This window comes from Brienomyrus brachyistius, chromosome 8 (assembly GCF_023856365.1).
Source record: "Brienomyrus brachyistius isolate T26 chromosome 8, BBRACH_0.4, whole genome shotgun sequence".
NCBI classification, from domain to species: Eukaryota; Metazoa; Chordata; class Actinopteri; order Osteoglossiformes; family Mormyridae; genus Brienomyrus; species Brienomyrus brachyistius.
In genome coordinates this window covers 5881147-5905551 of record NC_064540.1, presented here as the reverse complement: position 1 = coordinate 5905551, position 24405 = coordinate 5881147, and the positions used below count along the sequence as shown (strand labels likewise).

The 24405-nt window shown below is 44.4% G+C and overlaps 1 protein-coding gene and 1 long non-coding RNA gene across 8 annotated transcripts; one reads left to right on the top strand and one right to left on the bottom strand.

The window, feature by feature from the left end:
- The first annotated feature begins 409 nt into the window (after window positions 1-409).
- Window positions 410-24258, top strand: avpr2ab (arginine vasopressin receptor 2a, duplicate b). 5 transcript variants are annotated; one of them, XM_049023842.1, is made up of 9 exons: window positions 410-594; window positions 6721-7354; window positions 7561-7614; window positions 8162-8259; window positions 15758-16140; window positions 16885-17130; window positions 17321-17467; window positions 17708-18362; window positions 21866-24258. In XM_049023842.1, exons 3-9 carry the CDS (start codon window positions 7592-7594, stop codon window positions 22072-22074), a joined length of 1761 nt encoding a protein of 586 aa, XP_048879799.1. In that variant the 5' UTR covers window positions 410-594; window positions 6721-7354; window positions 7561-7591; the 3' UTR covers window positions 22075-24258. The 5 variants fall into 5 exon arrangements, with proteins under 5 accessions (XP_048879799.1, XP_048879802.1, XP_048879800.1 ...); XM_049023845.1 differs by lacking the exon at window positions 8162-8259 and having other exon boundaries at window positions 413-594; XM_049023843.1 differs by lacking the exon at window positions 410-594 and having other exon boundaries at window positions 6719-7354.
- Window positions 19536-24381, bottom strand: LOC125748057 (uncharacterized). Of its 3 annotated transcripts, none has more exons than XR_007399451.1 (4): window positions 24260-24374; window positions 22607-22667; window positions 20629-20756; window positions 19536-20154 (listed from the first exon to the last, which is right to left on the bottom strand). It is a non-coding gene; the product is annotated as an uncharacterized LOC125748057 (long non-coding RNA). The 3 variants fall into 3 exon arrangements; XR_007399449.1 differs by having other exon boundaries at window positions 19536-20101; window positions 24260-24373; XR_007399450.1 differs by lacking the exon at window positions 22607-22667 and having other exon boundaries at window positions 19536-20101; window positions 24260-24381.
- Between the last annotated feature and the right edge of the window lie 24 nt (window positions 24382-24405).

Below are 24405 nucleotides of genomic sequence, written 5' to 3'. Positions count from 1 at the left end.
ACCCAAAGAACAGAATGAGCCATTTTGTAAAAACGCCCAGAAAAAATCTTTCAAAACACTACTGCCTCCGATGATTATATACACCATCGGTTTGTCGACAATGCTGACACAATATGATTAAAACAATTATTGAGTCCAAACTCAGACGGCTTGCACATAAATTTTTTATTAATAATCCACAGACACTTCAACACTAGATGTTCATCAGCGTGTATCTGAGTTCGGACCTAATTATTGTCAATCTGGTATGTAAAAATGAGACCTTAAAGAGAAGGACCCCTATTTTGTTGGTATTTTCTGCCAGACTTCATATAGTGACATCATCTATTCTTTTTTAGTTTTTCTGTTCTTCACAGCAGCGTTAATATTTTTGTGATCTCGCTCCAGCAGACGGGTACGGACATGAAAATGAGCCTGACAGGAGGGCCAGAATCACGCTGGTAATCCTCCCCAGCGCCAAGGGGATGCCGTTACCTGAGGCCGAAGGCTTCCTCGTGCTGCCATATTAGCGTCCCTCAAAGCGTTACTTAAAAGTTCTATCAAGGAGAAATGCGCCAAATGCCAGAGAGGCTGTCAGCTGAATCTGAAATGCTGGTGAGCTGCTGCATGTATGTGTGCATATGTGTGTGCGCGTGTGTGTGTGTGTGTGTGTGTGTGTGTGTGTGTGAATGTGTGTTTGTGCATGTGGTGTGATAAAAACCTGTTATTTGAACCACTATTATGAACCATTTTTGGTCCCCACAATCAAAAAACTAAAAATGTCAAAAGTCTAGTATTTGGTTTAGTTACTTATGGTTAAGGTTAGGGCTGGGTGGGGGTTTTTGTTTCGTGATTGGGATTGGGGTCTTTCCCATAGAAATGAATGGATGGTCCCCATTTAGATAGGTAGACCAACTTGTGTGTGTGTGTGTGTGTGTGTATGTGTGTGTGTGTGTGTGCGCGAGTGGGTATACCTATCCTTATGGGGACACAATGTCCCCATAACGTGATAAATATCCGTTTTTTTTCCCTTATGGGGACCGGTTTTCTGGTCCCCAAACTCTATTTTATAAAAATCCGTGACTGCAGTGAAAAAACTAAAAATGCAAAAACTCTTGTATTTTGCTTGGTTACTTATGGTTATGATTAGGGCTGGGTGGGGGTTAAGGTTGTCATAGTTAGCATTAGCATTTTTCCCATAGAAGTGAATGAACGGGCCCCATAATAATAGATATACCCTACATGTGTGTGTATGCGTGTGTGAGCGCGTGTGTGTGTGTGTGAGCATGTGTTGGTTGTTCTTAGTAAATCGCCAAGTTCCATGTATGTCCCTCTAGGCTACTTAGACGTATAGAGAATTAGGTCACGTTGACAAATGTGGCCATGGTTTCAGTAAAGTGACATTTAGCTTTGAAAATCGCGATGTTTAAAAATATATGTGATTAATCTAATGAAAATACTAGGCCACAGATTTCAATGAAATGCACAGAAAAGAGATGAAAACCAACGAAACAGGATAAAAAATCCTCATTCCTGTTAGTGTTATTGCATGTTTACATTGACCATCCCTCCTGTGTTACCTTTTCAAACCACTAAAAACTCAATTTGCTGCAAAAAAAAATGACTTTTTTAATGCAAAAATGTCTGTGCACAAGAAATCGTAACGTGCAGTAATTATCGTCAATCATGTCACTGCCTGGGCGGCATGGTGGTGCAGTGGTTAGCACTGTTGCCTCACACCTCTGGGACCTGAGTTTGAGTCTCCGCCTGGGTCACATGTGTGTGGAGTTTGCATGTTCTCCCCATGTCGTCGTGGGGTTTCCTCCGGGTACTCCGGTTTCCCCCCACAGTCCAAAAACATGCTGAGGCTAATTGGACTTGCTAAACTGCCCGTAGGTGTGAATGGTGTGTGAGTGTGCCCTGCGATGGGCTGGCCCCCCATCCTGGGTTGTTCCCTGCCTCATGCCCATTGTTTCCGGGATAGGCTCCAGACCCCCCGTGACCCAGTAGGCTAAGCGGTTTGGAAAATGGATGGATGGATGGATGTCACTGCCTCATGAATGTTACTTTATACATGCTCTTGTCATGCACACGTGTAGTATAGTTACATGTTAAGTATCTGTTTCATTTCAGTTAATTTTTATTTGTATAGTTCATTTTCACACCGTTACACTTTACATGATTCCCGCCCAAAACCCCCAGTGAGGAACCAGCGGCGGCAGCAGCAAGAAAATCTCCCTATAAGGAAGAAACCTTGGGCTTAGGAAGCTGCAGCCAGATACACAGACATTATTACTGAATTTGTCCCCCCGTTTCCAGGTTCTGACAAATTCTCTTTACATTTTTAATTTAGCAAATATTTTTAGCCAAGAAGTGGCACAGATTTGAGGAAGTGAGCTTAGCCAGTCCCTGGAGATATTGGGGTTAAGGGCTTTGCCCAGGGGTCCATCAGCAAAAGCACTCTACCGACTCTGGGATCTGAGCTGGTGACCTTCATGATTACAGGCACAGCCTTGAGCTGCAGATCCACGCACTGCTCACTGCAGCATATTCCAGTGTTATCAAATTTACAAAGGGACTTCACTGACTTCGCTACTATGGCTCGGAATAAAACAGTTAGGTGTGGTTAAGAAAGGACTGCAAAGGGTAAAATGGAAGAGACAGAAATAGAAGAAGTGGCTGAGAATCACTGTACAAGAGACTGAGCTGAAACAACCAACATCAGAGGCAGTGTGTGGCCTGGGGACTTCTGTGGTCAGAGTCGTTTGCTGGAGTCTGCAAAGCTCATCCTGGGGGTTATGGAGAGCAGAAGGTGGGACTGCACCCTATGGATGTTTTTTTTGTTATGCTTGTTGTTTTTCGTGGACTATCCTACTGTGTAAAATCTGAATACGAGACATGCATGTGCTATACAGGAGGTTCTGTTACACACACACACACACACACAAACACAAACACGGCATTCACATAGGGCCTAAATGTGACGCGGTAACAGAGACACAAAGCAAGAGGAACATCACATTAAAACAGACGGGAGGTACACTTTCAGTGAGCCTACGCGATTTATGTGCCAATTACCAGTTTGTCTGCTAGCCCTGCAAACCGAGTGGCTATAAAGTATTATCATGCATCACATCACGGGAGGGGACCGGCATTTCTGTGTCAGGATTCAAAGCGAGCGTCTAAACTCTAATGGTGACTCAGCCCAAAGTAATGTTTTAATCAGCTGGCAAACGTTTCTTCATGTGGGCTGCACCCATAAACCATGAAAAAAACAAATGCCAGTAACATGCCAACAAGGTAATTTGTCCATCCATAATAAGTGCACAGTGGTGTTAGCTGTGATTATCTTTCTCAGGAACGATGAAGCCATTGTATCAACTAAATCACAGATTACGATCAGCTGATGATGGCGGCCGCGGTGTTTCGGTGATGAGATTTGTGTCCTTGTCAGGCATTAGCTTTGCCAAGTTGCACAAGGGGCCTCAATGGTATGAAGATATTGTAATGCAAGTATATGTACATTTACATTGCATTTATTTGTTTGACAGACGCTTTTGTTCAAAGCAACGTGCCTGTGCCGCAGGCAATACATCACGGGCAGAGAGCTGTCAAGGAGCCAGCTATGTATAAGTGTAGCTAGACTGAGCTTCCACTGAGAGACCAATAACCAATGTAACGTAGCGTCGGGGCAGCGGCTCTACAGTGCATTACGAAACAGGTCGAGAAGCATACAGGCCAGCTACTAAACTCAAAAACACCATGAGGACTAGGTTACTACGAGACAACAGCGTCTCGTGTAAACTAGAGAGCATATCCAAGGGAAGTGAAGACAGAGTTGGTTAGTGGTAGGAGCAGCTAGTTGAGGCTTTCTGGAAAACATGGGTCTTTAGCAAGGGCATTAATTTGGGTATGGATGATAGGGACATGACCCTACCAATATTGTGGGAGAACGTCGTGTGTTTGGGCCAAGCCGGTTTCTGGTGCCACTCAATGTTGAAATCAAACCTACGCCCTTGGTCTTGAGATGCTACTTGGACAATTAGAGTAATTAGATGTAGAGAGGGTAGCTTGTGCCAAACATATAGAGTTACATGTATTGTACATGTAATATTTGAAGGAGCCCTGGCCAGAATTGGCTTGCTGACCAAAGAAGGCAAGACCAGATGCAGGTAGGTGCCCTTCCGTTAACATCCCTGAAAGCCAGCACCAAGGATTTTAATTGATGCAAGCACCGATAGCGGACCAATGAAGAGAGACAAGGAGGGGTGCAACATGAGAGCGTTTTGGCTGATTGAATACCGGATCCGCTGTTGCATTTTTAATAACGTACGGCAAATTTAAAGCACAAGTTAGTGGCCCTCAGTAAAGAGTTGCAGTGGTCCAAGTGCCTAGACGAAGCTGAGATACACATTCTGATGAATAAGGCCTGGTTTTTCTGATGTTGTACAGAGTGAATCTACAAGACCAGGAGATATACAATATTGTCAGCGAAGAATAGCTGGCCATCTATTTTTACCCTCGGGTTTCTGGCAGACCCTGATGGAGACCATGTTCATGAAGTAAGCTGTACAGTGACATTAACAGTAGGGATGGCAGGGAAGACTAGAAGCTCGGCCGTTGAGATGTTCGGCTGGAAGAGGTAATCCAGGCTGCAGTATGGACTAGACATGCAGAGATCCCAGCATGGGCACATTGTCCTTAGGAGAGAAAGTGAGATACGAGTAGATTTGAATGCCGTCAGAATAGTAGTGATAGGTGAAGCCATGTGCCTGGATGATCTTACCTAGAGAGGAGCAGAACAAGGGCTAAAAGGCATCCAACCTGATATCCGCCGTGACCTAGATGCAGCCAAAGAAACCGACTCAGAAAAATCACATACAGTAGCAGTCCTTGTGATGCCAAGTTGAGAGAGCTGGCCTGCAGGATCAGGCAGATCACTGCGCCAAATACTGCAGAAAGGTCTAACAGAATGAGAACATATGACAAGATGCAGGCCATCCACAGTAGTCGAGATGGGCTGACTCGTTGGAGTGTCCAGTTCTGAAACCAACTAGAGAAGCTGTTCTATCTAGAAAAACTTTTGGAGAACAGGCACAAAAATTTCCCAGACATGCACACCACCCTCACTGACTGTCATGTCCTTGAGGACACAGAAGTTTTCCAGACGTTAGATATGCCTCAGGCCTCTATGGCTGGAATTTCACATCTGCCGAAAGAGAAGAGTTGCATAAAAAAGAGCCAATTAATAGCATAACATCACAAAAAGAAGCCATTCTGACCATTCCAATATTTAACTAATAATAACATTTTATTTTGCTTTGAAAAATATCGCATTATGATTATGATAAATATACTAAATTAAAGGAGAGAACACAAAAGATTGATCTTTCCATCTGCGTTCTTCACAGCTTCTTCACAACCCGCTGTGAGAAGCAGGGATTGGTTATTTTTAAGTATAGAATAAAATGGGTGGGAATACCTTATTTTGTGCCCCAGTTCAGTGCTTTCATGTTGGCTGCTACAGGTTAGAAACCAAAGATCCACTTACCTCAGTGTCCGCATAAATTTACTGTTTTTAGCTTCGATTTCCATTGCAACTTTTTTTGAAGGGGACAGAAGGTTATTTTTCGGTAAGCACATTGAAATAAAAGGAATACATTCAAGACAGTGCTTAGTGAGAGTTGACACATTTAAAGAACGTAGTCGCTTCTACTTGGGTGGTGCATTAAAAAAAAAGCGTGTGGAGTTTTACAAAAACATAGGCCAGGGATTTAATTACTGATGCTGATTATTAATTGAATTATAATGAAAAGCAAGGCAAGGGTGGCATGGTAGCTCAGTAGGCAGAAATGTTGTCTTATATCTCCGGGGCTCGGGATTGAGTCCCGCCTCCACTCTGCATATGGAGTTTGTACGCTCTTCGAACGTCACGTAGGTTTGAATCCCATCTCTGCTCTGTGTCCGGGGTTTGTACACTATTCTCGCCACATGTGGGTTTCAATCCCACCTCTGCTCTGCATGTGGCGTTCATTCGTGTGTCATGTGGGGTTGAATCCCCCCCTCTGCTTTGTATATGGAGTTTGTATGTGTGTCATGTGGGTTTGAATCCCACCTCTGGTCTGCACGTGGAGTTTGACACTTCCTGTGTCACATGGGTTTGAATCTCGCCACAGCTCTGAGTGTGGAGTTTGTACACTTTTCGGCGTCACATAGGTTTGCATCCCGCCTCTGCTCTGTGTGTAGAGTTTGTACGCTATTCCCACGTCCCGTGGATTGGAATCCCGCCTCTGCTTTGAGTGTGGATTTTGTAAGCTCTTCCTGTGCCACGTGGGTTTGAATCCCACCTCTGCTCTGCCTGTGGAGTTTGTATGCTATTCCCACGTCCCGTGGATTGGAATCCCGCCTCTGCTTTGAGTGTGGATTTTGTAAGCTCTTCCTGTGCCACGTGGGTTTGAATCCTGCCACAGCTCTGCTTGTCTAGTTTGTACGCTCTTCCTGTGCCACGTGGGTTTCCCACTGCAAGTCAAAGATGTAGTTAAGCTAAAAGTATCTCTAAATCAGCTCTAGTGTATATTCTGTGATGGACAGGTATTCCATTCAGGGTGTGTGCCTTCCTTGTGCCCTGTGCTGCCTGGGATAAACTTTAGTGCTCCCTTATGTGACTCTGACCAGGATAAGTAGGTATTGGATGGATGGAAATTAAGCCTTAAACCTTTCTCTTTTGTGCGTTTTGTGCAGGGAAGAAAGGAAAAGGAAATTCAGGGAAGAAAGATTGTGGGAGCTGATCTGAGAACAGGCTCTGGCACCGCCCCCCCACTCACACTCCTGCCCTCCCAGTACCAGGTTTCCCCGCCCACTCCTCCAGAGGACAGGCAAAAGGAGACTGGGAGGAAGGGAGAGGACAGGGGAGAAACTGTAGCACAAAGAGGGCTAATATTTCACTCCAGCTCTGAGAAGGAGACAGGAGGGGGGGAGGGAGGGGAGGGGAGAGAGAAAGGTGGGACTGCAACCTATGGATTTATTTTTTTTTTTTTTGTGGACCGACTATCCTGTAACTGTGTAAAGTCTGAACAGAAATAACAGCCACAAGCCTGTCAGACAGCGAGAGAGAAAGGAACAGATGCACAGAGAGCCACAAGTTTATATATGCAACGGGCAATGAGGAAGCAGCGGTCTCTGCTGTGTGAATGAATCGCGAAGCAGGGCGAGCATCTCATAGATGCGCACGGACACACGGCCGGCACGCTGCACGTGCACGTGTGTGCGCGCACGCCTTCGCCTCACGCATGGACGACACTGGATTATGTGAGAACTGATTCAGAAACTGTGGATTGTAGAGTGCAGATTGAGATCAGCTCAGAACCAGTAAACAGTAAGTATCTATTAAAACCCTGGCAGCTGCTGTTATTTCTGAATAATTCTGGACATACTGCAGACTGCGGATATTTCCATTTGATGACAAATTCGCTTTCAAAGATATAGCATGTATTTGATCATTTATGCAGTTAACACATTATTGTGCAAAAAATATCTAGTTGTAAGAAAATACACTATGTTAATGATTTTTTTTTCTTACAGGAAATACGGTGGAGAGGATTACAAACGTGGAATGAGCCATGCTCTGAGCGTGAGGTGAGAATAATAAGATTAAAAGTTCATTGGTTTGTTTTGGATTATGCCTGAACAAAGCTGAAAGGGTCTTACTATTTCAAAGCCGTGTGTCCTTTTGGTGGTGTTAGCCATTTAAAAAAACCTATCCATTAGACATCAATAAAAATGGAAACAGCTCATTACACATTCACACACATGCACAGATCTTTATCTGACAGAAGCTCATTCATCTTCACCATTATTCTGACTAATGTTTTTTCCCCACTTGATTGATGTAGACCGTTCACAAGGTGAAAAGCAGTTCCTGTCTTTTAATATTGACAGAGTGAAAGGCGCTAAAAATAAATATGAGGGAAAAGAAAAATATCAAGGACTTAACTTTGACCCCTGATGTGCTGAGTTACGGACCAGCATAGAGAGCTGAATATTTTCTTCCGTACATTAAGAAATTGAAGTTTTATCCCCATTTGATAATTCAAGTGTTATTTTACTAAAAACGACTGGTACTTGAATATGCTTGTATTTACAGAATATTAGTGGCTGTCTGTTTTTTTTTTTTACTCTTCAGGCATACATGTGGGATATGTCAGGTGTTAAGGGTGAGGAGATGTTGTGTAACTGCTTCAAAATACACCAAAAATAAAGACACTTATTCTGGACTATCAGGTAACAGCATACCTCCATATTTAACAAAAAGCACAATATAATACATAACAGCACTAAAACAATTGCACCATTTTTTCAAGCATAGTTAATTCTGCATGAAGGCATTACATCATTGTAACACATTTGGTTCATGATCCCGCCGTGACAGGTCCCGTCTTCACTGGTACAGTGAATGTGTCTTTAACTTGAGGGGATAAATATCTATAGAAAATTAATTATTTTGAGGAAGAGAGAAAAATGCTAGGATCAAAATGATTACCGTAAATTGGGCAAGGCGAGAAACATCTGGATACCTGACAGGTCGAGTAAAAGAAGGCGCGTGTACACCTACTGATGAGTAGGGGCGCGTATTTCCTCTGAAACGGATCTGTTCATATCCGAAAACTTAAGTCAAAGTGCATCTTGGAATAGTGAGGATGTTAAATATACAACTGGAAAGCTGGTTTGGTAGCCCGTCGAATGCTAGCATGTGACATCCTAAAAAAATAGCCCGCAGCCCAAACACCCCGGATGAGAGCAATACCAACTCGGGAAAATAAATCACGAATAAATAAGTGAAATTTTCTTTTAAACTTTAAGAAATAAGGAGGAAATAAGGAGAAATAAGAAATTAGGAGAAATAAACAGGAACACAAGAAGCATAAAGAGATGTATCCCCGCTGCGTAATTTTAATTTAAATCGGCAATTATAAAATAGAATGTGAGGGTGTGCTAAAAACGTCTTGATGATGTCTTCCCTGAGGTGAGAAATATATGGAGTTTATCTTTAGGCCGGCGATCAAGAGCAGTTTGCTGACATTGACGTCCACGTGGAGCTCAGGTGTGTATATTTACGGACAAACGCCGGCGATGACGGGCGGACTTATGGAGACCTTATGTGATCGGTACCGGAATAACGAGATGATCAGTGACACATTCAGCAGCAGAGGTGTGTAAATACCAGCCGTATGTCTCTTTACAGCAAGCGATCGCGGTGTCCATTAATAAGTTAAAGTTTGGGTGGGAGAGGAGAACAGCTCCGTATTTTCCCTAATGGTCTTCGAGTGCTTTGTAAATCCATATTATTGAGTGCTAATGTTTTCATAATGTGGAGCGTGATACATAAGCGCATCAAGGTGTCCGATCATGCGGGTGTTGTTGTTTTTCTTTGCTGCTGTCCGTGCAGAAAAATCGCTCTTTCCAGGAACCGGGTGAGCGAATCGGGGGACGGGGAGCCGAGGCCTTTGTACCGCGGATCTCAGCAGGCGGCGCTATTAGGGGGCTGACAAAATCAACAGCATGTGCCGGCCGACCTTGGCGGCACGATGCCATTAATCGGGGTGCAAATTAGTCCATTAGATCCACTGTCTTGCGTTACCTGGCTCTTATTTTCGCTCTGCAAGCGGATGTACGGTCTGACTCATATTACACTGCCGACCTCCGGCAACGTCATTTGCTTCATGCGTGAGAGATGTTTTTGTTTGCTGAACTTCAAACCCCCATCAGTCCCCCACTTCGCATTTGTGATCATAAGCTGGTTCTGATTGTAAATGACAGCCATCCACTTTTATTTCTTAATTCTCTCACTCCATCTCAGTGCAGTCATGGTGCTAATTTGGGGAAGGGGGGGGCAGAGTAAGAACAAAGCTGTTTTGGAGCTGGAAGGACTGGAAAGCTATGAAAAGGAAAAGAATGTGAATCATAGTATTACATATTTTATATGGAGAAAGTGCAGCTTTTATGTTCAAAAAACAGCACATGCTTCAAGCTGTTAGGAAGTCTGCGAGTTATACATGTAGGCCCTGCAGTGAAAAGCGAAACAGAGAAGCAGGATTCTGTTAGAAAACCCACTCAAATGGAGAGAAACTGGGCATAAGAGAAATAATCATTCATATAAATCTAAGGATTCTGTCGTTTTTATATGGCTGAAGGCTAAGGCTGGTTTACTAACATTATTTATGTGATGTCATCAATGGACTTATTGCTGTTGAACTGGAAGGAGAGAGAGTTTAAAGGTTGTGTTGTCTGAAATGGATTCTGAAATGTATTTCCAGGTCCCTGGAAGCCATACGCAGACAATTATTTCAGAAGCGCACTTGGAGAGATAACTCTGCTGGGTTGTGTTTTTGAGAGAACAAGTACAGGTGCCCTTGAGAATTGAGAGCAGAGGATGAGGGATTGACCCCCCTCCCCCACCCACTCCATAAATCTCGCCTGTGACAACAGCAGTGTTGTTTTCCTGTTGGGGAAACGCAGGAGCCAACAGTATAACGTCGCGTAAACATTGTGACACGTGTTGTCTCACAATGGCGGTATGTTCGATTGCAGTCCAACTTCCCACTTTTCTGTTCATTACTTTGCAGAGACTCTTAAGGTAATTGACACTTTTCTTTAGCCATTTACCTGGACTTTAGGCAGATGTCAGTGCAGTTTTCAGCATGTGGGTGCAACAACCAGGGCTCAAAACTGTAACACATAACCACCCTATCCTAGATTGTTTTTGGCATTCTACATTTATGTTTTATTTATTTAACTGACAGTTTTGTTGCAGGAACAGAAAGCAGGGTCTGACAGTTCTGGGAGCAATTGGGGGTTAAGGAGTTTGCTCAAGGGCCCAATGGTGAAATCATTCAATCGACCCTGGGATGTGAACCAGCAACCTTCTGGTCACAGATATAGCATCCTTACCCAGTAAGCCACACTCCACCCCTGCCACTGTTCTCTCCACTAAAAACCCAGAATGTGCTTGTTGTGAGCTGCATGGCATACAATAATATGGCAGGTGTATCTGTGCCAGTCCTGGATCATCACTGTCGAGTTTTGTCTGGAACTCGTTGCAGATGATGCCCAGTAAAGTTGCTTGAGGCAGTTGATTTGTCTTCCTGCGACTCTCCAGCCATCCCCGTGACACAGAGATGGCCTCGCATTCCATGCTGTGAATGGTGTCTCCTCTGTGGTCGTGATTCTGATTGACGGCTTGACTTTAGGCATGAGTCATGGCCTCCGTCCTGGCAACAGAATGCGAGGCAGGGAGATAGATCCCACAGGGAAGACATGAGGGGTGAGGAACACTAAGAAGAAAGGGCCCCGTCCTGAAGCCAAAGGACCACCCATTTTTCCTGCCAGTCTGCATGGAGTGAGGTTGTGGGTATTAAATACCACAATAGTCTGGGATTTGCGGAGGTGGGAGGGGTATAGGACAGGAACATAGACTGTGCGAGAAGACCAGTCCATATCCTATGCAGTGCCATGGAGGTGAGGAGTCTATAGGTTTAAGTCAGTGATACAAATAAATGCACGATTAGGGGATAGTGACGAGGGCTCAAAGTCTGTGATGACACTGGGGGCGGTGTGTATTGGGCTGGGATGCTGTGCCTGTGATCGTAAAGTTATTGGTTCAAATCCCATGGTCAGGAGAGTGATTTCACCATTGGGCTCCTGAGCAAGGCCCTTAACCCCAATTGCTCCAGAGACTGTGACCCCACTTTCTCAGAAAAACAAATGTTCATTGCTTTGGATAAAAGCATCTGCTAAATAGATTAAATTAAAACAGACAGGACCCCAAATGGACTGACGGAAACTCATCTATTTAGCGACCGACTCTTTCTCCTTTCAAATAGTGGTGGCAAATAAGTAACTAGGTTCGTCGATCAGAAAGTGAAATCCACTTAGCGTCCATGGGAAATTTCCTGAAACGTGTGAAGAAAAACACCTCCGTCGAATGCACAGGTGCGAATGCACAGGTGCGAATGCACAGGTGACAAGAAAGCTGCAACTGTTATGGCTGCCGTAGGAAAAAAAGCATTATCACTCAAGCTGACTTTGTGGATTACTTCTGCCCCAGCGACTATGTCTGTCGTGCTAGAGTTTCACAAGAAAACACGCTGGGAGAACATTTAGTTTTGGAGAAATAGCTGTGAAGCCAGATTAAAAAAAAAAAAAGCCATACACAGACAGTGAGGATGTAGAGCGTACAGGGATTTGCATGCAATGAGCACAGACACAATTACCCAAAGAAGGAAAGGGTTGGGAAAACAGGGTGAGCCAGTCCCTGGGGAACCTGGGAGTTAATGGTCTTGCTCAGGGGGCCAATGTCGAAAGAGCTCTGTCATATGTGGGATTTAAACCAATAACTTCCAATCACAGGCACAGCATCCTGACCCACTGAGCCACACGTTTACAAGAACATTCTGTTACAACTGACACCATTAAATGAGACAGTAAAAATTGTGTTTTCTTTCATCAAATGGATACTGCAGTCAGCTCAGGTTTACTGTGACAAGTGGTATGACAGGCCAGAACCGTGACGTTCCGCATGCTCCATGGCCCGGATGTGCTGGTGATCATCAGAAGCATCCGGAAAAATCCATAAATGCGACGAGAAAGGAATGCAACGATGCAGGTTTGCACAACTGTCAGGCGGACGGAAACAGGAAGCTGACGTGGCGTGGAAAGAGAATCACTTATTGTCAAGCAGCAAGTGGAGACGCTGCCAAAACCTGGTTTTTGCATGTAAATAAACAGATGTGTTGAAAACCTGATTGTAAATGCGCAGCTGGTCACAGCAACATATGGCAGTCAACAGGACTGGTGCAAAGGCACATATTTGGAGGTTTTTTCACTCGTATTGCCTGGTGCCACATTGAACCAGTCGATTTTCCTTTGAGGTTCTCTCTTATTTCCCCTGTGTGTAATATGTTTTTTAAGGATTTATGGCTGATATGTTTACTTGCCATTTTTAAGCCTCTCTCTGGTGACGTGCTGTGCCCATGCATGCTTTCAGAAAGTCATCAGTGGAATTGCCAACGCAAGGTTTTTCACGTCTGTCACTTTGTCACCACCTTGCCGTCATTGCTTATGTAACCCAGTCTGCTACTGGTTACGAGGTGTTTTTTTTTTTCATTACTGTGGAGTCATTTGGAAAAGTGGAAATAAAGCTCTCTGCGATGGGTTGGCGCCCCGTCCTGGGTTATTCATCATTTGCGGCCGTGGCTTCCGGGATAGGCTCCAGACCCATATGACCCTGCATAGTACAAGTAGGTATAAAGGATGGATGGATGGATGGATGGAAATAAAGCTTTTGTCATCACTCTAATGAGGACAGTTTATAAAACAGTGAAAGGGGGGGCAGATAAGGGAGAAGAAGGAGAATGGAGTTGAGGCAGAGGAGAAGAGTGGGGATTAGATCCAGAATATTGCTCAATGGGAAGGGATCTGCATCTGGCTTCAGAAGGTTGTGGGTTTGAGTCCTGTGTTCAGCCAAGAAATCATATTACTGTTAGGTTCCTGAGAAATGCTCTTTGACCATGCCTGCTCAAGAGACACCAGCTGGTCCTGTTGTCTGACCCCAAGTGTTTTTCACTTGTATGCTGCTTTGCACAACAGCGTCTTCAAGATAATTGTAAAGTTTGGGAAGCAGATTTTGCAGATGAGGGGTGATGTGTGGCTCAATAGGCTGGAGCCCTGGCTTCAGCAGGATTGTCATGTCACCCTACGGCTGACCGTGAGCACCCCACGCCTTGCCTTGCAGAGATGCTCGGACCCAGTCATCTGGCCATAATGATTTGGCCTTTGCCAGAGTCACTCAGATCTTTATCCCTGCCCATGTGTTCTGCATGCAAGATGTGCACTATGAGTACCGGATGTTGGCGTGCCATATAATATGTCCCAGACCTTAATCATGAGCAGTTCTGGGGGGGAGGCAAGGGGAATCGGGGGGGCAGTGCCCCTCCGTGGCCCCCCTAAATACATTTTCTACTTGGGTCTGAAATAAATGTACTATTATTACTACTACTACTACTACTACTAATAATAGTAATAATTATTATTTATTAACATTTATATATGTGGGCTAAAATATTGTGCCCTGGGAACAGGTGAAACAAACATAAGTACATTTTCTTGAGGGGCTCTTAACGGGGATGCGGCGGGTGGTCAAGTCGAGAACGTTAGCAAGTTAACGTAACAGAAAAAGATAATCAAGCTTGTGGAATCAAGACAATATAAACAAGAAAGCACATAGTTGTCAAAACTGTGAAGGGCAGCTGAAGAGCAGTGCATAAATAACTTAGCTATTTTCAATGACATTAAGGTCAAATGTATCTGGCGCCCCTAACAGAACAACTGGCCCCAGTGTGGCCTTCCAGTTGAAATGGTCTAGAACCGCCACTGATCTTAACATGCATTCAGTGTTATTCACGTCACATGATGGAGGTCATAATTTTTTGGCTCATCTGTGTGTGTGTGTGTGTGTGTGTGTGTGTGTGTGTGTGTGTATGTGTTGGGGGGGGTCAGATATACATCACATTTTGGGGACGAAATGTGCCCACAATGTGATAGATACCTGTTATTTTGGCATTGTGGGGGCCATTTTTCTGTCGACACAAGAGAAAATTCAGTTTTATCAAAATCTGTGACTGCAATCAAAAGAAGAAGAAAAATGCCATAATTCTTGTATTTTGTTTGGTTACTTATGGTTAAGGTTAGGGCTGGGTGGGGGTTACGGTCAGGGCTGGGTGGGGGTTACGGTCAGGGCTGGATAGGGGTTACGGTCAGCGCTGGGTGGGGGTTACGGTCAGGGCTGGATAGGGGTTACGGTCAGCGCTGGGTGGGGGTTACGGTTAGGGCTGGATAGGGGTTACGGTCATCATTCTTTGATTTTGGTTTTTCCCGGAGAAATAAATGGATGGTCTCCACAAAGATATGAGTACAGGTCTGCGATGAGATATGCAACAAAAAGCATTGCAATGTGGCAAATAGAGCTTTTCATTTCAGAGTATTGTGCAAGACACATGCACAGTGCCCTGCATACGGTAACTGTGTTTAGTAGAATTAACATATTTAAAAATGTCTCAACATTTTTAACACTTACCAGTGTCACAGATAAACAAGAACAGACCTGTAGGCTAGATGACAGAATGCAAAATTAAATTCTCCCGGTGTTTCACCTAGCCCATGTGGCATAGCCCTTTATCATTACAGAAACCCATTAGATGGCAGGAAAGAGAGAGAGAGTGAGATTGACTGATTGCCACTCTAGGACTCAGGCCCAGCTCCAGTGGGAGAGCCAGGATGGGCCCTGAGTCCCACCCACCCCAAACCTGGCCAAATGCCAACCAATCAGTGACTTTTGGGTTTTTGATATAAATAGGATGGAAGCAAGCCATTTTTTTTTTATTTTGAAGATAGACTTTTTGAACTCTTACAGCCAAACACCCATCCACCTCGGCCCCTCTAGAGATTCCTGGGGACCACCCGGCATCTTAAAGCTGGATCAGGGCCCAACTGTAAATAGCAGATCATTTTCCAAGGTTGCATGACAGATTAGCATTCCTTGTTTTGAAGGGTCCCATTTTCAGAATTACAACAGAGAGAACAATATCCTTCTTCCAATTCAGCAACAACATGTACTTTTCATCAAACATAATTTCAAAGGCATACGCTCTGTAGTGATCTCCTGCAAGCATGTTTGTTGTTTCCCTGGACTTATTTATGGTTTGAAAATGGTGTCATTGTGCAGGCATGGCGGCGCTCTCTTGGGAATCCAATTGGGACGGACCGAATCGCTCCACTTGGGTGGAAGGGAGTGGGAACCTCACTCCTCCCATATTTCCAGACTTCAACCTAAGCAGCACCTATGGAGGCGGGTCCTTTTTCTGGATTGTCCAAGAAAATGCCTCAGTTACTGCTGGACCCACATCACACGCTGCCCCGGCACCCAGAGTGCGAGACATGGTGCTGGCCCGGGCCGAGATCATGGTTCTGGGGCTCATCCTAGCCCTGACGGCCTTGGGAAACGGGTTTGTGCTGTGGGTGCTCCTGAGGAGGAGGAAACACCATGCGCCCATGCACCTGTTCATGGTCAACCTCTGCGTGGCTGACCTGGTGGTGGCCTTATTCCAGGTAAACGCCAACATGCCCACGGGCACCTGCGCTAAACTCCGAGCCTCTGTTAGTGCTCTTCCTAGTCCTCTAGTTCTTGCATGGTCAGATGCAGACCTGGGGTCTCAAACTCAAATAACCTGGGGGCCACTGGCATTGAGATCTTCAGGTGAAGCACCTGTCTTGCAGTCCAGTATTCTGAGACCCTTGATGTAGACTGACCATCTTCTTTCTGAGAGTAACACTGTGTGGGTGTGAGATGCGCATCCTAATGATGATTTAATGATACGGGCCAAAGATGACCCACTGATCATGTGTGACACTGCCACCGCAATTGATTGCATTATGGTTGATCTCTCTCAAATATCAGAGCATTTGAGGGAGCAGACAGTGTGTTTAAAATTTACTTAAGGGTTGAGTAGCCCAAATTCCATCAATCCATCTATATTCTGACTATGCCTCCTATTAGGGCGGCTGGTCAGCTTCAAATTCAGGAAGTGAAGGTCCAGAATTCACAAAAATAATGACAGAAAAGCAGTAATCTGTCACTGATGTAATACAGCTCTTGCTGTTCTTTTTCAACCTGTAACCCTAACTGCTTAATGGTGACATTGACGCTTTAACATCAGACCAGTTACAAACCCTGATGTTGGGCATGCTGACGTTGTCCTTTGGACCAATGGGGTCTACACTCTACATTTCATCAACCCTCGGGTGACTTGTGCCAGATGCTGAGATTATTTTATGTGCCGTCATCTTCTCCAGGTGCTGCCTCAGTTGCTTTGGGACATAACGGAGCGGTTCCAAGGTCCCGATGCCCTGTGCCGCTCTGTGAAGTACCTGCAAATTGTGGGCATGTTTGCATCCTCCTACATGATTGTGGCCATGACCGTTGATCGGCACTACGCTATCTGCTGCCCCCTGCAGGCCTACCGTGGTGGGGTAACGTCTCGTTGGAACACCCCCGTCATGGTGGCTTGGGGGCTAGCACTGCTGTTCAGCGTGCCTCAGGTGAGGAGTAACAGTGTGTCTTAGCTTTGTCCTCTTGTAGGTCATGACCCAGCTTCTCAGCAAGCAGTCATAAACAATGTAGTTATCATGAGTACCATCTATGACTTGATTCATATTCTCCGTAGTTGGGAGATAATGATGACAAAGGAACCAAGTGCTTCAGTGACCCAACTGCTTCTCCTTCTCATAGGTGTTCATCTTTTCCATGTCAGAAGTGTCTCCTGGAGTGTTTGAGTGTTGGGGACACTTTGCAGAGTCCTGGGGACTAAAGGCCTACGTCACCTGGGTGACTGTGGCTGTCTTTGTCCTGCCTGCATTCATCATAACCATCTGTCAGGTACCATAATGTTCCTGGAATCACAAAACCTCCAGAACCTTGCTGTCCATCCTGTTAGTTGCCTCAGCATCTTTCCTCAAAGGGGTGTTAAACTAGATAGGCCAATATGAAACATCTGGATACCCAGATGTTCAGCAGGACCAGCTGCGTGTCCCACATCGTGTTGATGCATGAACTAGGCAGTTCTTACATGGGTCACTCAAATGAATGACTCTCACCAAGCCCCCCCCTTCTGTATAGGTGCGGATATTCAGAGAGATCCATGACAACATCTACCTTAAGTCAGAGAGAACGATGACCGTGGAGTATAGGCGAAGCTCTGTCCTCTTCCATGTCCGGAAGCTTCAGCAGGGTGGAAAGAACAATAGGAGGGGCAGAGTGGGTCGAAGCTTGCGCTCCTTACAGAAGAACAACAATTCCCCGTGCTCTTGTTGCAATGTGGCAATGGAGAGTCTCTCCAACCAACCCCTACCGCCGCAGGGGCTTCCAAACTCTTGTGACGAGACGTCTTCTTTCAACAACCTTCCTTGGAGGCCCTCGGATCACTGCCCTTCAAGCCATGACCACAGTTCTCCTTGTCCCGTGTTTATGACCTCGGACGATGATCCCAGTACCCACCAGAACCACATCTCACATCCAGACTCCACCCCACATAACAGCTCCTCACACCCCACCAATTCCCATGAAATCCATACTGCATCCAACACCCTATCAATGACAAACCCGTCCACGCACTCGCCTCTCCCACCGGCCCTGCCCCCCCCTGGAGTATCGAAGGCCATGTCCAAGACGGTCCGAATGACACTGGTGATCGTGCTGGTCTACACAATCTGCTGGTCCCCGTTCTTCATTGTGCAGTTGTGGGCTGCTTGGGACCCCAACCCGCCAGACCAAGGTGAGGCTTCTGATCTCTGTATTATTGCCATCTTTTTTTAATGACCATTTTAATGAGGACACCTCAGGCATCTCCTTCATAACCCTCATTTCTCTGGGGGAGTGACATTACATCTCACACCTTTTGAAGAAATGTAACTCTGTGTAGTGTGTGCTGCCATAATTATGAGTGTTTTGGGTCTTCGGTGGTGCCTAAACAGCCTGGAGTGATACGCTGTAGAAAGGCAGCTGGCTAATTACCCGAACCGTTATTAAGCGCACAGCTGGGTGAAGCGCCGTTTGGGAGATGAGAACAAAGAAGAAAATGACTTATTTAGCATGCGAGTGCACCATGCACATGAAGTCCCATTTCTCTGAAAGTGAATATAAATTGGCGACTTGAAAACAACGAGCGCTGCCATTAATCTGCCATTAAAACAGTGAAGTACATTTAGCACACTGTCATTGTTGGATTGTATATGTGGCATGCTGAATACAGTAAAGGGCACCACAGTGTTTTCACTGCAGCAACGCATGTGGCTGAACTATGAGATGCATTTTAAGAATGCAAACAGGCAAACACGACGTCCCTCCGCGCTTGGTATTTACAGGACTCATTTTTTCCATCTTATGCAATTAGAATATTCAAAGTGTACGACACATATGTTTGTTTTGATTCCAATCTGGTCAGAACACCAAAACACGTTGTAAAATAGCAGACCTGGCCTCAGGAAGATAATTCTCTTACAGATTTTATGGCTTCTACTACACAGTCATGACCAACAGACAAGTGTTTTCTTACAAGAGTCCGTATAATAGATCGGTTGGTAAACATTCATTGAATTTATTTAGCAGACACTTTCACCGTAGTTTCAGCCTGAATATTACACCACCCCAATTGTACGGTAATCCCTCACTTTTTCTGCAACTTTTTTGGGAAAAAAGTTTTTTGAATACCAGGTCCTATCTTTATGAAAAACAATTTCATCTGACAAGAACATAAAAGAAGTTTGCCTTTGGTTGCTTTTTAACTGAGATGGCTATCGCATTGCATTATTAAAAAACAAACTTTCCAGAAAACAAATGTATTATTTGGTGGGGGTGGACAGCCAGTCAATATTACAAACTCCATGATTCTAGAAGGAGCAGAATGTTTTTGATGCAGCAGACTCACATAAAATGCGCAAAACACATATTGTGGCAAGTTGTTGAGTCATTTTAATAAAGGTGATGACTGCTCTTTTAAAATGAAAGTTACTCTATTAACACTCACAGCTACATGCTATCAAAACATGCATTCCACGGTAAACATTACACAGTTACTCCATTTACAACTGACATAAATACACAATGAAAATGAAAAAATTCGTCTTGGGGATCCAGCACAGGCAAAGTGCTGAAATGATGATCAGCTCTCATCCAACGTCAATTATGTTTGAAATGTACAGTTAGGAGGCCGATAATTCACACCGTCTACTCTTGTATGTACATTGTGACATTTACATTCTAGTCCTCGAATATCAATGACCCCAGTTTTTTGGATGAAATAAAAAAAAAACTTCTTATATTTGGGCCAATGTGGTGCACAAAAACGATCTCTTTCTAGCGAAATTCATCTCCATATTTATCCTTAATGATGAAGGACTTCAGAAGACGAAGGTGCTGGGAATATTCGGCATGTGTGTGGCAAGTTAGCGTCCGTGGGCTGAAGCAGGCGTTAGGAGTACATCTGTCTGGCCGGGCCAATGGCCTCCAAGCGGGCTGCGTAGAAGGGAAAGACGAAACCGGCTCTGCACGCCCGACAGCTGCCAAAACTAGGAGGCGAATTATCCAAAGCATAGGAGTGCTGGCCAGTCCCATGTCACCAACTAACAGCTCTCATTTATAGCTTGATGACAGCAGCTTTAGAATTTATAATTTTTCAATATCACAATGACATAATTACTATTTTGCCACTTAGTCGACGCACTAAAACCTCCTAAATTACTGCAGTTTCGGCTTTTTAATTTTTACTTTCCAGTTAACATTAGCCCCCTTCCTGATCTAAATCTGGAATTTAAAGGTTTGATGCTACGTAATTCCCAAGCGTACTTTGGTGGAGGGCATCTCACTGACCCAGCACATCTACTCAGCGGGCCTGGGCAGGAGTGAAGCCTGCTGTCAAAGCCTTCCCCAACAGTAAAGGGATTAAGCAAAGAGACATGACGGCTGCAGCATGGGTACCAGGCTTCCTGACGGGTCTTGGAAATCAAACCCCGTTTGAAGCGGGGCACCGAATTTGCACTGACCTTCGCGCCAAGAAAATGCCGATGTAGTGTGATGGACACCCGCAGTCCACAGCTCCTTAGGATCTCAGACTCTTTTAAGCTCTAGAGTGAGGGCTGGATGCACTCTCCTCATTGTTGCCACCTGCTCCCTAGGGAATACCGTGAGATAGATCAGCCTCTGCCAATTAAGCAGTGATTTTCACACAGCATCCAGGCCCCTTACTGACTCGTCCAATCTCAAAGGGAGGCAGACGGCAGCATCTAGACGAGGACCTACCAGTATGAGTTCACCACTAACATGACCTCCCATAGACTTAAAGCAGTGTATGGCTCAGCGGGTTAGGACACTGGGCCTGTAATCAGATGGGTGCTGGTTTGAATCCTAGAATTAGCAAAGCGATTTTACATAAGCAAGCCCCTTAAGCTCCAATTGCTGACCTTGTATATCACTTTGGATAAAAGCATCTGCTAAATAAATTATGAGGCTGTAAATAAAAGCTACAAAGCGATATTACTGACCTAGCAAAGTTATTCCCACCATTGCATCATAAACTATGGTCAGATCTCACTGACATCATCAGCCTATGCTGAGACCAACACATCTCAATAAACAGTCGCATGTGACATGTATTCTTTTTAATACACATAATGGGGACACTTATCTAATTTGAACATCATCTTCTTAATAGATGTTGACAATCTTATACCCCATTCATCCATTTCTGAGAACCAATAATCCCATACATGGTAAACCCCACAAAACATGCCCGTGAATGACCAGCTACTAATCAGAATCAAATCATCAACACTGCAGGTGTGAGACCATCACACTGCCCTAACATCTGGCTCAGTCTATAAATATACAGCTATAAATGCCATGGCACTTGGAGTCTATGTATGTAAAACTCGATTTGTTTCACTTGTACTAAGGGGCCACGTGAACCAAATATTTCTGCCCTTAGTTATGATACAGACAAGCAGCCAAGCAGCTAATTTCAATCTGTTGTTTCATTATAGTTATAATTCCCCCATATGCAGGATATCGATTAATTGCCCAAAGGGTCAACGAGCAACCTTCTGATTACATAACGAGCAACATGTGATTTGTGTATGACGCAGCTAAAATAGGGTTAACTCTTAAATTAGGGTTTAGCTATTCATGACGGGAGAGTCTGCGGGCATTTTATTTATTTTTTTCTAAAGGCATCCTCTCAGGCCTGCCATAGATTGGACGCTGACCCACTCCCCCTTCTCCCAGGTGTGGCCTTCACCATCCTGATGCTGCTGGCCAGCCTCAACTCGTGCACCAACCCCTGGATCTACACAGCCTTCTCCAGCAGTGTGTCCCGCGAGCTTCTGGCCCTCCTGCGCTGCCGTCCCCCCGGTGGATCCCGGAAGACCTCACTGCCTGACGACTCGACCGCTACACACATGTCCACGACCGCGGCCAAGGACAGTGTGTACTGAAGCGCGGGAGGGGGCTGAACAAACAGATTTCTGATGTGCGAAGGTGCTAAAGAACAAATAATATATAACCAGAGAATATAGCTCATGGGGGGTGTCTTCCTGCTATTTTAGCAACAGCAGAGTTTTGACGATACATCCATCTTCCCACCACTTATCCTGCTCAGGGTCACATGCGAGCCTGGAGCCAATCCTAGGAAGCACAGAGTAGGATGCAAGTCCATTGCAGGACACAGACATATATATACACACACACTGCAGGCAATGTAGAGACACAAATTAGCTGGGTCGCCTGTCTGTGGACTGCAGGAGGAAACCCGCAGGGAGAACATGCAACCCCCCCCCCCCCCACACACACACACACACAAACACAGAGCAAAGGTAGGCTTTGAACACCCAATCCTGAAGGGGTGAAGTAAGAGTGCCACCCACTGATACAGTGTGACTCCATGCAAACACAGAATCTCAGCTAAAACAACACCTGAACTACCCAGAATCACATTGTCAATGGACATTGAAAGTTCTTAGATCTTACCAACAAATTTGAGAATACGTCCATGATCACTTCAAACCAGTCTGAAGAATCATGTTCCAGCCTGTTCAGTCAGACAATTTTAATCGACAACACAAAATTTACAAAAAAAATTAAAATGGTTTGTTGTTTAAAAGTTTTACCTCAGTCTTGCCCAAAACTATAATGCACAAAACAAAGTGACAAACAAAACAGGAAGTCCATTAGGTCTATCAATAACTGACTATACAAGAGTCAGTGAGCGTGATCACTAAGGGTGCAAACGAAATTGCATACTTACACAGCACATACCAAATTTCATTAGAAGTCTACTACTTGACTGTTAATATAGTGCATACTGTAGGCCTACGTATGTGTGACAACAGTATGCATGAACTCAGGTATGGGGTGGTCACCATCTTGCATATTACCTGACCTGGATATTTACCAATAACCTGGCTTGACCCTCACGAAAGTTAAAAACTAAATTTGTAGAGTTGGCACTTCCTCCATCATCTTGACAAAAATTTCTGAGCAAGCGATGTTCTTTGCTGCTCCTGAGGCCTTGTGAGATAGCATAGCATCAATTGCACATTTCCGAGTCTCACAGAATGTATTATGTCATCCGGGTTCGGTTTACCTACTGTTTCATGCATACTGCGGATCAGGACATACTAAATTTTGCCTGCCTGCATAGCAAACAAGTATGCAATTTCAGACGCGTTAATGATCTGTTCCGGATAATTACCTTGGAGGTAAAACCAAAACACACAAAACGCTATCACGTTATTCAATAACAAAGAAGGAAGATTTCAATGACGTCTTAATCTAACACAATATGCCATGTGGTCTAATACCTTCACGACAAAAAGCAGAAACGGGATCCTGCTAGCTATACCTGCAGAAAGTGACCGCTACCAAAGATACGATTTTAGGTCAACAAAACATCCAGGGGGAATTTCACATTCAGAATACTTATTCATAAATTACAGGCCCATCTCTAAATCCTCTGGATAGTGTAGCAGTAAAACTCTTTTCGCCAGTGTTACAACGGCCAACATAATTTATGTATTTCTTTTTTAAGCCACTTTAGGGGTTAATACGTCAAAGCCTGCATTTCATTCCAAGTTAACCTTGGGGGTAAAACTTGTAAGAAGAGTATTATAATAACATTACAAACGAAGGTATGACGTAATTTTTAAAGTGCTGTATATCTACGCTACTGCAAAAGCATATAGTCACAGACTCAATGCCAATTCATCCAACGATATAAATTCTTAAAAGCCAGTCTGCTTGTCCTTCAAGTATTTTCCAGTCTTGGTTTTCATATTTTCCTCCAGCTGCTTCTTCTCCTTTCAAATATAGCCATTTACCTGATTCCTCAGTAATCGTCTTTAAATGGTCTGAAAGCCAAGGATCTGCTTTCACCGTTTTTCAGTACAAAAGAGATATGTTTTATTATATAATTTTATTATATAAGACAGTAATCGACCATCCTTGTTATAGGATAGTAGTTCTCACAAATGTTGGCAAAATTTGATAACGATTATCATTGATGCTACATTAATATCTGTCGGTTAAATTTTATAAATAGAATATTTACGTTCAAATGTCTACAGATATAAATCATATATGTACAATATCAAAAATTATTGTAATAAATGTTTATTTAAAAACCTTTGTGCCTTTTTCCTCTCAAATATTCACATTTCCCATTCAGTCGTAGTCGCACGTCGGTTATTACTGAGAAACCGCGTCCGTTATTAATTTACAAGGGGACCGCGCCTATTGCGGCGGCTCGAGCCTGAGGCTCGCTGCTCGCG